At 44.5% G+C, this 15,995-nt stretch overlaps 1 protein-coding gene across 1 annotated transcript; it reads left to right on the top strand.

The window, feature by feature from the left end:
* The first annotated feature begins 619 nt into the window (after nt 1–619).
* On the top strand, nt 620–2,293 carry FUT4 (fucosyltransferase 4). The gene has a single exon (XM_036324660.1). The coding sequence runs from the start codon at nt 880–882 to the stop codon at nt 2,062–2,064; it is 1,185 nt and encodes a 394-aa protein (XP_036180553.1). The 5' UTR covers nt 620–879; the 3' UTR covers nt 2,065–2,293.
* The last annotated feature ends 13,702 nt before the right edge of the window (nt 2,294–15,995 follow it).

The raw sequence follows: 15,995 nt of genomic DNA, 5'->3' as shown, positions 1-15,995 counted from the left end.
AACGTTTTATTCTTCTCTACCCTCTGCTGGGCAGTAGGCAAGGGGGAGGTTCTAACGGCAGTAGGGCTTAACATTCAAACCTGGTTTCACAAAATGCAAAACCTCTGCAAGACATCTGGCCTGTCTCAGTGGGTCACAAGGTCAAGGTCACCGCCGACTCGCTGGATCGCTCTCTCCGGCAGGCGTCGCTGGCCACAGCAGAGCCGCAAGGAAGGAAGTGGACTCCGATCTTCCGTTCAGCCAGGAGGCTCGGCACCCCAGGCTCGCCTTCCCGCGGTACCTGCGCCCGCCCTTGCGCGCCGTAGCGACTTTTGAAGAGTCCCTGATCCCCTGCGCGCACCGAGGCGTGAGCCGGGTCCTCACTCGAAGGCGCGGGTTCGGGCCACAGAGGTTGAGCGCTGGGGCGGATCTGGAAGGGCCGGGCGGGCCGGGCGCGGGGCGGGCGCGGTGCGCAGGGCTGGCGCTGAAAGGCCTGGGACCCCGGGGAGACACGATCCGGAGTTACGGGTGATGAGCCTGCGGGGCGCAGCCGGGAGTCCGGGAGCCATGGGCGGGGATGGGGATGGGTGGAGGGGCAGCAGGAAACGCCCGGGGCCTGGCCGGGCCGGTTGGGCTGGGGGCGCGGCGGAGGGGAGGGTCGGGGCGGCGCCCGGCTGGCCTACCGCGCTCGCACACCTCGCCCTGGCGGCGCGCCCCGCGGGGCGTTGCGGGGCGGGGAGCAGGCTCTGCGGACCTTGGGATCCGGGACCCGCCCTCTCCGGGTCGAGGGCCGGTGGCGAGCGGCAACGACGGCTGGAAGCGCAGCGGCAGTATGAGAGCGGGCGCCGCTGCTCCACGCCTGCGGACACGCGGCCGGCGGCGGCTCCGTCTGCGCGCGCCATGGGGGCGCCGAGGGACCCGGCGAGCTGCGCGCGGCGCGGAGTGCGGGGGCTGCCGCGGGCCGCCTCGGCGCTGGCGGCCACGGGCCTGCTGTGCACCGCTCTGGCCGCCTACGCCTGCTGGGGGCAGCTGCCGCCGCTGCCCTGGGCCTCCCCCGCCCCGCCGCGGCCGGTGGGCGTGCTGCTGTGGTGGGAGCCCTTCGCGGGGCGCCACAGCGCCACGAGGCCGCCCCCCGACTGCTGGCTGCGCTTCAACATCAGCGGCTGCCGCCTGCTCACGGACCGTGCCGCCTACGGGGAAGCCCAGGCTGTGCTCTTCCACCACCGAGACCTGGTGAAGGGACCCCTGGACTGGCCCCCGCCCTGGGGCGTCCGCGTGCGCTCGGCAGAGGAGCTGGAGCTGCGGGTGTTGAACGAGGCGGAGGAAGTCCTGGCCACGTCGGGCCACAGGCCCCCGGGCCAGCGCTGGGTGTGGATGAACTTCGAGTCGCCCTCCCACTCCCCGGGACTGCGAAGCCTGGCAGGTAACCTCTTCAACTGGACGCTGTCCTACCGGGCCGACTCGGACGTCTTTGTGCCTTATGGCTACCTCTACCCCAGGACCCATCCCAGCGACCAGCCCCCAGGCCTGGTCCCCCCGCTGTCCCGGAAACGGGGGCTGGTGGCCTGGGTGGTGAGCAACTGGGACGAGCGCCAGGCCCGGGTGCGCTACTACCACCAGCTGAGCCAGCACGTGTCCGTGGACGTGTTCGGCAAGGGTGCGGCCCGGCGGCCGGTGCCTGACATCGGGCTTCTGCACACGGTGGCCCGTTACAAGTTCTACCTGGCCTTTGAGAACTCGCAGCATCTGGACTATATCACGGAGAAGCTCTGGCGAAACTCGCTGTTGGCTGGGACCGTGCCGGTGGTGCTGGGCCCCGACCGTGCCAATTATGAGCGCTTTGTGCCCCGCGGTGCCTTCATCCACGTGGACGACTTCCCTAGTGCCTCCGCCCTGGCCGCCTACCTGCTCTTCCTCGACCGAAACCCAGCTGTCTACCGCCGTTACTTCCATTGGCGCCGGAGCTACGCCGTGCACATCACCTCCTTCTGGGATGAGCCTTGGTGCCGGGCCTGCCAGGCAGTGCAGAGGGCTGGCGACCGGCCCCAAAGCAAACGCAACTTGGCTCGCTGGTTCGAGCGGTGAAGCCACCCAGGGAGGTCCAGCCATCCACTTTTTGATCCTCTGCTGTGCATCTCCTTGAATGCCGAATCCTGGGATGAAGGTTTTGCTTATGGGAAAAAGGTGATTTGCCAATGTTACTCAGCACAAAGGCTGGGTGGGTAGGATCCCGGTTCAGTTCTTGATGTTTTTTGCGCGAGTAGGAGTTGGGCTCTCTCTGCTGTTGATGGGCATCAGTGTTCAGGACTGAAGGCGGGGGTGGGGGGGGGGGGTGGGGGGGGTGTGGGGGGGTGCGTCCTCCCTTGTAACTTCACCAGTGCAGAGGTGAAGAAATAGCTTAACTACAAGAAGCCATTGAGTCAGTTGCTCTGAATTTCCTCATCTGCCACAGGTCATATTTGTGGCCTGTGCTGAGTCCAAATGTCGGGACTGCTGCTCGTTTCACATTTCACTGGACCAAGGTGCAGCAAACCCCTGGTTTTAGAAAGATCCTTGTCGTTGGATAGTGGACAGACTGTGGCTGTGGCCACAAGGAAGCCTTTCTCTTTGTTGGTTGAATTCCTCAAAGCCTCAGCACCTAAGAAAGGTGAGGAGGGTCATCCAAGAATCCATTGACTGTTTCTTAACAAGTACTGTTTGTTCCCCTGCCAGTGAATGGAAACAAGATGCTGGATTGTCCTTGGAGAGGAGTTAGGGTGAATATATAAGTGTACCTCTCTTTACACAAATGTGTTCTTGAAGAGCTGCTTTCCTTTTTTTTTTTTAATCCTCAACTGAAGATATGTTTATTATTATTATTGATTTTAGAGAGAGGAAGAGAGCGAAACATCCATTGGTTGCCTCCACACTCACCCCATCTGGGGATCAAACCAAAACCGCCAGGTATGTGCTCTGACCGGGACTCAAACCCACAACCCTTGGTGTACCGACGACACTTCAACCAACTGAGCCAACAGGGCCCAACAAGCTGCTTATCAGTCACATCCCAAATTCACTGCGCTAGGGGGAGTTCAGTATTTAATACAACCTTATGGAGAATCCCTTTACAATGTGAATAATCATCCCTAACTAATTTCTTCTATGTCTATATTTTTCTATAACCTGGATTTTTTTTTAAAAGCATATTAAAATTACAGATGTGAAAATAAAGCAGAAGCAATCTTCTTCTCCCCACTTCCCAGAAAACCAGACTGTGTTTACAAGACAGAAGAGAAGGAAGCCACAGTGTCATTTTCCATAAAATTACTTATTTTGTGTCTTTACTGGACCTGAAATTTAAACTGGAATATCATTCCTCCAGGGGTGCTGGCATTCCCTGTCCGCAGAACAGTGAAAGATTGTACTGCATTGTGGAATCATGCAAAAGGAAAAAAGTTTCATGGTGTCTGTTAATGGCAGTGTTTTGATCTGTTAGTTTTTTTGTTAAATGTTTAGTTGCTAGGGAATGGAACTGAATTGGTGTCTGTGATGAACTTTGTCTTTTGTTAAAGGCTAAACGGCAATTCACCTTGGGGCCAGCTGGTTCCCCTCCTAGTCTGCGTAGTGAGTGGTACATATAGCCTCACATTTCTAATGCCCTTGAGACTGTGCCGTGGGACCAACTTTGAAAATATATGCATTGACTTTAAAAGTTGTTTGAGCAGTATATTCAATAGGTGTTATCATGTGCCTTACTCTGTGCCAAACAATGGGCTTGGGGTGCCACAGGAGAAACAAAATTATGTAAGGCAAGGCGCCTCTCTTTAAGACTCTTACAATCTATCACTGCCAACAAGTAATCAGTGAACTTTGATAAATCAACTGGCAGTACCTGTTTGTTTAAAGCAATATCCTTAGTGACACACACCATAAGTGAATTATTAGAAAGCCAGTTGACTTACAACCCAAAATAATAGCTTATGTTTCTTGATTTATTATAATAAGGACCCTCAGTGACTAATTATTGTGGGTAGGGTCCAAGATTCATTAGATTTACACATGGTTCTGCTATGAAGAGTAATTTTGCATTTGACTACTTCAATTAGTTGAATCATAGAATTTTATCTCTGCATTTGTTGTAGACTCACTTAAAAAATCACTAAAATCTAAAAAGTGGTTCAATTCTCTTTATCCTTAAAAGGGGAAATTAAAATCCGTGGGTAAGACCTCCTTATTGAAATATTATGGCCTGGGCAGAATTATAATTACAAAGTATTAACTGTCCAACAAAGAAAAAGGAAAAATTCTATTCTTAAAATGAATATTTACGGGATACTGGCCAGTGATCTTGGTGTTATTGGGAATCTACATGAGGCAGTGGGAGAGAGTTTAGGTTTTGAGGGAAACCTGGCTTAGAGTTGAATTCCAGCCGTGTGACCTTGGGCAAAGTAGTAATAACTCTGAACCTCAGCTCCCTTATCAGTAAAACGGGGCAAGAAAACACTCCACAGCTCATTGTGAGCAGGTCAGGAAATAAAATAGCTTTAAAGGTGGTTACTCAATTGGTGAGGAAAAAAATATATATTTTTTCCTTCTTTCCCTGCAGTGGTTTCAGGGTGCCTCCCTATTCATTTACATGTCTAAAATTAAATCTATATGAAATAAAAAGGAAGGGACCTTCTATCATGTATTTCAAATGAATCCCCAAAGCTAAGCCTATTATTTCAAAAATCTTTGCCATTTAGACTGACCTTGAATTTGCAAACCACCTATGCTTTTTTTTTGAAAAACAAACAAACACAAAAAGGTTGTTTTGTTTTGGTTGAGTTATATAGTTATATAAGTAAATATTATTTTACTAATGCTCTTTTTACTATTGTCCATTTAAAAGTAACCACGTATTGAATATTTAGCATGAGGAAGGTATTGCATTATTATTTATTTGAAAATTTGGGGTGTGAAATGAAGAATATTTTAAAAGGTTAATCTCATCAGAGAGCAAGACAAATGTGGCAGTTGTTCATTTTATGGTATTTTATTTTTCATATTCTAAATTGAGCAGCTTAAAATTTCACAAGCACTGATATAAAGTGTATAAAAATGCATCAAAATAGCTTTCCTATGATTGCCATGCCCTTCCTTTAACGCATACACTTTTCTGTACAACTTACTACAAACTGAGTATTTTTAGCACTTGATGACCCTAATTACATGAGTGCATCTGGAATGAATTTGCATCAGGAAAGACAGCCTGACTGGCTTTCAGTATTCGCAGATCCTTCCCAGCTTCCAAGCCCTTGCCTGGCCGTAATTTAGAGACGGAGGCTTCATGGAAAGAGCTTGCAATTTGGAGTCAGAACCTGGGTAAGCGGTTCTGCCACATTCTACCCCTAAATAAACTCTGAGTTTTGGCTTACTCCTTTTTAATGCAGGAATGCCCCTACAAAACAAGGACTAAATGTGATGATGCATGCCAGGGTGCTTTGTACATTGTAAGTTGCTATACAGTTACAGGATGTTCTACATTTCCAAGGCTCTCAAAGAGGGGTTGGCATACTTTTTCTATAAAGGGCCAGAGAGTGAACATTTCAGGCTTTGCCGGACATGCAGTGTCACCTCCCGTTGTAGTGCACAAGCAGCCGTTGTCAATACATAAACAAATGAGGTGCCTGGATTTGCCTGCAGTCAGTTTGTCAACTCTGTTTTAGACTTTTAGAGATAGAAGGGATTTGAGAACCTACCTGATGGGGGTTTCTTAGAATGGACTTAGGAATTGTAACTTAAAAATCTTAGAGGCAGATATTCCCTGGTTCCTAGACCAGCTTTGCAAGATTTCCTAATCTATAATAATAAAAGGGTAATATGCTAATTAGATGGACGTCCTTCCTGATGAAGCCAGGCTGGAGGGAAGCCCGGGTCCCGGGTGCCAGAAGGAAGCTGGTGCCGGCAGCCGGGGGAAGGAAGGCCTACTTTTGCACGAATTTTGTGCATTGGGCCTCTAGTTGTTTTATTTTGGACAAATTATTTAAGCTTTCTGTGTTTTGATATTCTCATATCTAATTGAGGGTAATCATATACAATTTATGGAGGTGCTGGGAGAATTAGATAAGATACTTACAGTACTCAGGACAGTGTGTCGCACATAGGAAGCACCTGGGAGATATTAGCTGTGGGCATTTAGTAGTGGCAGAACCAGCCTTGCTTGTGCAAGTCACAACCGCTTGGAGCCTCTGTCACTTGAACTGCAAAATGAGAGGGTTGAACAAGATCTCCTGGGACCTCTAGTTCTCTTGCCATCATTCTACTAACTGGCATGTTGGGGCTTTAAGAACTAATTCACCTCCCCACATGCCTTCCTTACAGTCTGGAAATGATCTACTGCACAGCAGCTGTAAACTGGCAGAAAACCAGGCACCAGAGAGGGACACTGATGTAGTGTCACAGGCTTTAGATGGCAGGGAAGGGAGCCAGGTCCTTGGTAATTACTCTGGTGAATAATGGCATTGAATCCATTTCAAGTCATTCTTGGATGTGTCTCAGGGACTTTTATGCTACACATTCTTATAATAAATCAATTTCTGTATACGTGTTCAGGTTATTTTGACAAAATAATTAAAGTAATGAAATGCAAAATGAGTCTTTGTTTATCATGTGTATTCCCAGGCACTAATGTGGGATTTACTTGGTCCAAGGGTTTTCTGTAAGTTCATTGGTTCTAGGTGGGTAACTGAAATGCAAAGGCTTTGCCTCCTCTGATTTGTACCAGGTTCTATTGGGCTGGTCCTCTTGTCTTTCTTGCTCATCTCTCCAAGGGTGTAAGTAGTAGGTTCCTTTCTCTCATTCCATCTTATTTACTAAGTGCTCAGATGCCCTCTCTAGCTCCTGTTCACTAAATTTAAAAAATGCCATTTTTTAAAGAGGAGGAATAAAGTCTGGGAATGTGATAGTTGGCAAAGGTATCTTTCTTAACAGCTGGTGCTCAAATTATTGAAAGGGGGAAATATGAAATTGGAAAAAACACTGAATATTTCCTCTGCTTTCCCTCCTCCAACACACACCGCCACTGACATGCCCATTTCACCACAGACTTTGAAAAATGATGACGGCCGTTTGAGGGGAGGAGAGACAAGTAAAGAGGAATCAGTAGTGAATGAGTGAAAACAACAGTGCACTATAAAGTAGAACAGACGGTGAATATAGATGGGGAGTGAAGAGGAAAAAGGAAACGAGTAAAGTGTTTGAAGAGAAAATGAGATTAGACAGGAGAGGGAAGATAAGATAAGGGTAAGACAATGAAGGAGGTAGGCTAAAGGAGGAACATATGCTCGGAGAGTGAGGGAGTGGGGTCAGAGCCTCCATTCAGTGCCACCTTTCTAAAAAGAAACCTGTATTCCAGCTTGAAACGCAGCATCTGGTGGCAAGTGGAGAATGAAATCAGGAAGTTTGAACTCACTGACGGGGAAAGTTAGGAACTTAACAAGGAATAAACTAACATTTCAGCAGAAGTATAAAACGATCTCTTGATTAATTACAACAGATTCTTGAACTCTGATGAATGCTTCTTTTTCATCTTGGAAAAATCACATTCATTGCAGTTTTTAAAACATTCCCAATGGGCATACTTCAACTGTACTTAATATCCACTCTCAGGGAAATTTATTTCTTTACAGACATAATCACAAATTGACTCTTTGAAGAAGAGTCAAAAGACTCAGTACATTTGATACACTTCAGAGTTTCATGTGGAACCCTATTGTAAAAACCATTTCAAGTTAAGTTGTAAAGAATCTAATTTTGAGATCTTTGAATTAATGTTTTTTAAAATTACTGAATCTTACCTAAATATACTAAACAATAATGCCCTATTTGAACACAAGTGCTAAAATTTCAATCTGAATTACTTTTAAAAGGGGAGAAATGGACTACTCAACAGCACAAATACTGCTTCAGTGCCTGCTATGCCCAGGATTAGGTATGTGCCAGGGCTTGGGATGTAAATAACACTAAGGTGAGGACTTAGCACTTAAAAAGTGTCTATTCTAGTGGGAGAAACCGACATGGTGGCAGATAATCCTAACACATAAGTGTTGTTGTAATAAAGGTATATCATAGAAAGATCATGTGCAGAATCACAGAATTTAAGGGGAAAACAAAGCAAACTCAGTAGGAGCCTCAGAAGGGCCAGAGGATTACATGTCAGGACTAGAATTCCTTCATCAGAAACTAAGTCTAAGAAATGGTCTTTCCAAAAGGTACAAGTGTGCCAGCCTCTGGTCTCAATACTTACCTGATTATTTTCAATAATTCCACAGTTAAAAATAAACATCATTAACATCATCTTCAAAATGACTCATCTCTAGAGGGATTTTTCTCTCCTAGCAATTAGGAACACCTGCTCTTACCCTGTGGTTTTCTGTTCTTGTAATGTTCAATAAACATTTTTAAAATCTGTTTCATTATTGTGAAACTTAATCTGAAATACAAATAAGCACAATCATCTTAGTGATCAAACAGAATTACTGTTAGATAAAAATGAGTCTTATCTAATGATTTTATCAAGCCTCCTTCTTTGAGATTTCATAGAGGGAGGGAGATAGAAACATCAATGATGAGAGAGAATTATCGATCAGCTGCCTCCTGCATGCCCCCTACTGGGGATCGAGCCCACAACCCGGGCATATGCCCTGACTGGGAATTGAATTGGTGACCTCTTGGTTCTTGAATCGATGCTTAACTGCTGAGTCACACCGAGCTGGGCCAGTCATTCATTCATTTTATAATATACTAGCGGCCCAGTGCACAAAATTCATGCACAGGTAGAGTCCTTAGGCCTGGCTGGTGATCAGGGCCGATCGGGGCCTTCTGGCTGCTGGCTGGGGCCTTTCTTCCCTGGCTGCCGGCTGCTCCACTGCTGGCCCGGGCCTTCCTTCATTCTGTGCACATCATAGCGAGCGATAGAATTCCAGTCAAACTCCCGTGGGGACACTTGCATATTAGCCGTTTATATATATAGACTAGAGGCCCGTTGCACGAAGAGATTTGTGCAATAGGTCTTCCCTTCCCCGGCACCCGGGACCCAGGCCTTTGCTCCGGACGGAGCCTTCAGTCTTCGCTCCACTGCTTCGCCCCTACGTATGCAAATTAACCACCATCTTTGTTGGGTTAATTTGCATACTCTCCTGATTGGCTGGTGAGGGTAGTGGAGGGATGGTTAATTTACATGTTTGTCTATTATTAGGTAAGACTAAGGCCCGATGCATGAAAATTCATGCAAGAGTAGGCCTTCCTTCCCCGGCTGCCGGAACTGGCTTCCTGATGGCACCGACTTCTCTCGGGCTGCTCGCAGGCACCCAAGACCCGGGCTGGCTTCCCTCTGGCCCTGCCTTTGTCAGGAAGGATGTCTGGAAGACATCCGATCTAATAGCATATTACCCTTTTATTATTATAGATATTTACACACAATAGGTATTATGCTAGATTCTGGGGACACAGAAGTGAAAAACATGGTTCCTGCCCTCAAGAAGACCTCAGTCTAGAACTCACAGACAGACTAATGAAGCAATGATTTTCAAGTGCCTTGATTAGCATCAGGGCATAGCAATGTTTGGAGTGCAACAGGAGCACAGATGAGGGGTGTCTAACTCAAAGAGGGTGTCAAGAGTGAGTGGAAATTAGGGCAGATGTTCCTGATCTAGAGGAATGTTTGTGTGAATCTTGAATTTTTAAATATGAAGAGAAGTTACCAAGTACCCTTAAGAGGTGAGTACAGGAGATATGTATTGGGAAGAACTAGCATGGGCAAAAGCTCATACTTGTGAGAGAATATGATAGGTTAAACTCAGCAAGCTTGTCAAACTCACAGCCCGCCTCAGGAGTTTGACATGCTTGGGTTAGAGCAGTGGTGAGCAAACTCATTAGTCAACAGAGCCAAATATCAACAGTACAACGATTGAAATTTCTTTTGAGAGCCAAATTTTTTAAACTTAAACTATATAGGTAGGTACATTGTTATTAACTTAATTAGGGTACTCCTAAGCTGGCCTTTGCTAAAAACGTCCTCAATCTGATTGAGGTACGTTCGCTGAGGTCGATCCCTTCCAACTCTCCCATCCACACTCGTCTTGTATACTTGTTTCGTCCATCTCCTTTCGTTCATCCTCTCTATATGTCCAAACCATCTCAACATACCTTTCTCAATCCTCAACACTACATCTTCTTTCACTCCACAACGTTCCCTAAAATTAACTTAATAAACTTTACTTAAAGTTTTAAGTCAACTTTGCACTGTACGTGCGTACCCGCACATGGTATTTTGTGGAAGAGCCACACTCAAGGGGCCAAAGAGCCGCATGTGGCTCGCGAGCCACGGTTTGTCGACCACTGGGCTAGAGGAACTGGACCAGAAGACAAGGGTGTGCTGGGGAACAGGAATGGGAGGTAAGAGGTGATTCTGGGGAGGAGATCAGGATCTGATCCGGAAGACCCTTGAAAATAAGGCTAAGAATTTTGGAGTGTTTCCTATCAGGGGAACCATTGAAGGAGTTAGCTTGCTTTGCCAAGAATAAACCCCAAATAGGAGACATGGCCTTTGCTAGTGCTTTTGAGTAGAAGGAAGTCTCAGGTGTTCAGTTCACCATGTTCCATGTGCATGCCTGAAACCTAATGAAACTTAGTTCAATTAATTCACTTCAGGCATTTCAGTTGTGCAGCACTGTGCCATTTCAGGATCCAGGAAGCAGGTCTTCTGGTCAAGTTCCATCATCTTCCAAATGTTCCGCATGCCTCTTTAGAAACAGCTCCCACTACATCCTTCTCTTGACAACTGTTGATCTTGTCTATGATTGTACTTTGCTTTTTTAAAAAAATGTCATAAATGAAATTGAGTAGTATGTAACTTTTTAAAAAATATTTTTTTTTTATTGATTTCGGAGAGGAAGAGAGAGGTAGAAATATCAATGATGAGAGGGAATCATTGATCGGCTGCCTCCCGCATACCCCCTACCAGGGACCACGCTCACAACTTGGGCATGTGCCCTTGACCAGAATCGAACCCAGGACCCTTGAGTCCTCAGGCCAACGCTCTATACACTGAGCCAAACTGGCTAGGGCAGTATGTAACCTTTTAATCTGGCTTCTTTTTCTTAATCCATTGGAGAGTCTTCAGTATTGTTGCATGTATCAGTAGTTCCTTTTTTCTTTTTCCTCTAATATGTTTTTATTGATTTCAGAGAAAGAGAAAGGGAGAGGGATAGAGAGATAGAAACATCAACGAGAATGAGAAACATAGGTTGGCTGCCTCCTGCATGCCCTCTATCAGGGATCGAGCCCCAAACCCTGGCACGTGCCCTGACTAGGAATTGAACCAGTGACCTCTTGGTTCATGGGTTGATGCTCAACCACTAAGTCACAATGGCCAGGCAGTAGTTCCTTTTTATTGATGAAGAGTATTCCATTAAATCTTTATATTCTGCATACAAATTTTTTATCATATATATATTAGACTTTATATTTTAGAGTGGTTTCAGATTCACAGCAACATTGATTGAGAGGAAGGTACAGAGATTTCCCATATATACCCTGCCCTCACATGTGCAGGGCCTACTGCATTATCCATATCCCCCATCAGCATGGTATATTCACTACGTCAACATATCATAATCACCCCAAGTTTATAAGGTTTACACTGGGGGCCAGTCTTAGTGTTGTACATTTTATGGTTTGAACAAATGTATAATAACATGTTTTCACAATAATAGTTTCATACTGCCCTTGAGTTCCATGTATTCATTCCTCCCAGCCCCCAAGCCCTGGCAACCACAGATCTTTTTCCTCTATCCATAGTTTTGCCTTTTCCAGAAAGTCTTATAGTTGGAATCATGCTATGTGAAGCCTTTTCAGATTGGCTTCTTTCACTTAGTATGTATGCAAGGCTCCTCCATATCTTTTCATGGCTTGATAACTCATTTCTTTTTAGCACTGAATAATATTCCATTATCTGGAGCTAGCACAGTTTATTTATCAATTCACCTACTGAAGGAAATCTTGGTTGCTTCCAAGTTTGGGCAATTATGAATAAAGCAGCTATAAACATCCATGTGCAGGTTTACATGTGGGAAGTTTTAACTCCTTTAGGTAAATAGCAATGAAAGCCATCGCAGAACCCATATGGTAAGAATTTGGTTATTTAAGTTTATATCTCGAACTGGGCAACTTAACCATATTTTCTCAGGTTTTTATGTCCTAAGGAATAAGAAGAAATTGTTATTTTATTGTTGACTTAGATGCTACTGCCACATTCTTCTTCTATATTGTTTTTTAAATATATGACAATACTGTCCTTTTTACTTGATGTACTGGAAAGGAAATGGTTTAAGGCAAGCATGTCAAACATGCAGCCCACAGGCCTCATGCCCCATTTATTTGGCCCGCGTTAGTCTTTGAGTTTGACATGCTTGGTTTGGTATCCAGGAGACTAAAAGGCCAATAGGTCAACTCTGCATAGTGCTATTCTTGGTTTTAAGTTAATACTGCTGATTTGGGCAGGACACTTAGGAAGCCCAGAGTAGACTACCCCATACAAATAAACAGGCAAGTCCTGTAATTCTTTCATTGAAAAGGATTGAAATGAGATTAGGATGATTAATTCATAGTAGCACAGGCAGTTTCGCTCTCTCATTCTCAACCTGTAAGTCAGTAAGACTGACTACAAAGTTCCTCTTTATTTCCACTTAGCAATTTATCTATTTGTGTTTTCAGGACACAAACACTTTGCCCTCAGTATTTTCTGTTACACTTTTAAGTGAGCATCTATTTATCATGCTTCATCCATAATTAAACAGAAAATACTCACTGATTTAGATGCCATTTTAAAAGTGTCCAATTTTAAAAATCGCCCAGCTTATCCTTGCTGGTTTGGCTCAGCGGACAGAGCGTTGGCCTGCGGACTGAAAGATCCCAGGTTCAATTCTGTCAAGGGCACATGCCTGGGTTGCAGGCATGGTCCCAGTAGGAGGCGTGCAGGAGTCAGCCGATCAATGAAAATGAATAAAAATATATTTAAAAAATAAAAAATCGCTTAGTTCAGTGGTTGAGTGTTGACACATTAACCAGGAGGTCACAGTTTGATTCCCAGTCAGGGCACATGCCTGGGTTGTGGGTTTGATCCCCAGTTGGGATGTGCAGGAGGCAGCCGATCAATGATTCCCTCTCATCATTGATGTTTCTGTCCCTTTCTTCCTCTCCCTTCCTCACTCTGAAATAAAAAACAGATTTTTTAAAAAAATATATATTTTATTGATTTTTTACAGAGAGGAAGGGAGAGAGATAGTTAGAAACATCAATGAGAGAGAAACATCGATCAGCTGCCTCCTGCACATCTCCCACTGGGGATGTGCCCGCAACCCAGGCACATGCCCTTCACCGGAATCGAACCTGGGACCCTTCAGTCCACAGGCCGACGCTCTATCCACTGAACAAAACCAGTTTCGGCAACAGATTTTTAAATAATCAATTTCTCCTTTCTTTTTATACTTTTCTGCATTATATTTATTCTTTCCCCTAGTCTTAACAGATATATTCCCCTTGAAGAAAAAAAAAATGTCTTTACCATTATCTCTGCCTATTTTATTTGAAACCACTTTACCAGGAATACTCGAATGACTAATAAAATTCTAAACTTTTAAAAATTGTTTTATAATAAGAGAATCAAAAGTATTACATGGCATTCTTGGAAATCAGTCATATTCTGTTCCCTCTTGAAAGATTTATTAAGGCCCTTTTTTTGCCTAGTAATTCTATATGCATGTAGCCTATACCATAAACCACAATTATTTAGACATCAACTTTAGCAACCTGCCATTCTGCCTGAAATTCCATTTGCATTCTCTTGGGATTATGGTTATAATATCTTGCTTTATTTATTAAGTATATTAGTCTACAGCCTAAACTCTAAGCAGTGAGCAAGTTGCACTTAGTAAGCAAGATTCAAGTTTACTTCTGTGTATTATAAAGCATCGAAATACTGATTTTGTATTTTGCTCTCATAATTGCTAAAATTGCTGAGTCATTTAGAAAAGATGATTACAGAGCTGTCCTGAAATTTCTTTATGGAAAAGTATGAAATGATAGGACAATATAAGGCAGAGAAGAAAAAACTAATGGGAATTTCCTCATGGTCTTTAAGCATCTTCAATCATCCAACAGATACTTTGCCAAGTCCTGGGCCCCTGTAGTTACTGGGGATAAGCAGCAAACCCACAAAGTTCAGGTCCTCATGGTGGAACCATATGGAAGGAACAGAAAACAAATAAGTAACCAAATAAATAAAATAATTTTCTCTAACACACGAGGACTCATTGTTCAGAATGATACCTAACATTTTTTATCATTGCTGGGGCTCAAATAGGAGAAAATGGGTTTTGAACCACAGGGTAGGAAAGAAGTTCCTTTAACAGGGCAAGTCCATGGGGCCCCCCTCAGGGGAATAGGGAGCACAGAGTAAAGGTAAACTTTATTGGACCTGCTATCTAAACTGGCTACTTCCTCACATACGTTATCTCATTTTCCAATCCCAACACTCCCTGTGAGTTAACTTTTATGATCCCCATGTTATAGGTGCCAAAGAGGCTGTGCTACAGGGTTAAAGTCACACAGCTCATCATTGCTGAGCTAGGGTTGATTCTCTTGGAGTCCAAGACTATTGCTTTCATTGTGCACTGAGTTCAGGTGGATGGAGTATCGCCACACTAAATCTCTCAGTGTTGTAGAGGATTGTTTAGGTAGTTTCTTTCCGTAAAGTAAGGGAAAAGCCTTTATGGATGGCTTTCAAACCTTTTTTCAGGAGCAAAATCTAATTTTCAAACAAAATTGTACGTAGAACCTCAATACATGAAACAAATTAAAGCAGAGCAGCCCTGTTGGGGCTGGGGTGTACTGTCAGAGCCTCACCACTGCTCTCCTCACTCACCCTTCCAAGGAAATTCTCCCTCAATGACTAAGCTCCACTGAGTCCCAGGAACTTTGCCTAGTATTACCATAGTATCAGGCTAAACCAGGATGAGACTTGGTTACTTGGAATCTTACCAAATTTGAATTTTACCACCATAAAAAACAAACCCAGCCATCATAACTCTACTTGAGAAGACCTGACCTTGACTATCATGTCTGGCAATAGGGCACATTGAGGGCAGAGTTATTTGAGGCAGGAGTTCAGTAAGGGAGTCAATGGGAGCTGTGTCCAATGGACAAAAAGAGGCTTACATTCTCACTTCTTTATATTGAATGCGATAGTTCTAAACTTTGTAAACCTCAGGCCTGTGTGTTATGGACTCCTGGTAATGCTCTTTTACATTATGGAGTGGCTAATGAACTATTTCCCTCCATCTCAACTTCCAGACTTGGAAAATTAAAGGCTTTAATTGAGTCTTTGCTAGAGTCTTACATTTGGAACCCTTCCTTGAAGAAACGAAGTGAATGGATAATACTGAGAGAATATTCATTTTTTTAATCAGTAGAGCTGGAATCCAAGAGCAACTCCACACAATAACAGGAGACATACTAACTGGCAGGGAAGGGGAGGAGCCTTGCTAATTAAGGAACTATTTCCTCTCTCAATATGAGTTTAAGCAGTACTGCCCTCCATTCAAACTATACCGGTCCCTAAGAGAGGTGAATGTACTATTCTAACAGGTTCCATGGTTAAATAAGTGGACATACCTGGAAATAACACAGAGGGGACTACTGCAAAAGAAGTCTGACTTGAGACCCACATCTACCCTTGGCTATTGACCTTGGGCTTGGGATCCATCCTCACGCACCTTTTACACATTTCCATGGGATTGGGAGTCAGGGACCATGCCTGACCTTCCTGCTGTATAGCCTCTGATTATGCTTCCATATCACACCACTCAATTTGGGAAATGCACATGTGACACAGTAGACATAATGCCTAAGGCCCACAGTACTTTTAGGGGTGCTTGAAAATGTTTTAATTTCTTTTAAAATCCAAATAGAAAAAAAAATGTCAGGTAAAAGAAAAT

The sequence above is a fragment of the Myotis myotis genome, unplaced genomic scaffold, assembly GCF_014108235.1.
Source record: "Myotis myotis isolate mMyoMyo1 unplaced genomic scaffold, mMyoMyo1.p scaffold_m19_p_10, whole genome shotgun sequence".
In the NCBI taxonomy this organism is placed as follows: Eukaryota; Metazoa; Chordata; class Mammalia; order Chiroptera; family Vespertilionidae; genus Myotis; species Myotis myotis.
The sequence above is the reverse complement of the archived record's forward strand: the minus strand, read 5'-3'. Positions and strand labels throughout refer to the sequence as shown.

Bases quoted from the DNA above. Each gene is read 5' to 3' on its own strand.
- FUT4 (XM_036324660.1), top strand. From the start codon at position 880: ATGGGGGCGCCGAGGGACCCGGCGAGCTGCGCGCGGCGCGGAGTGCGG.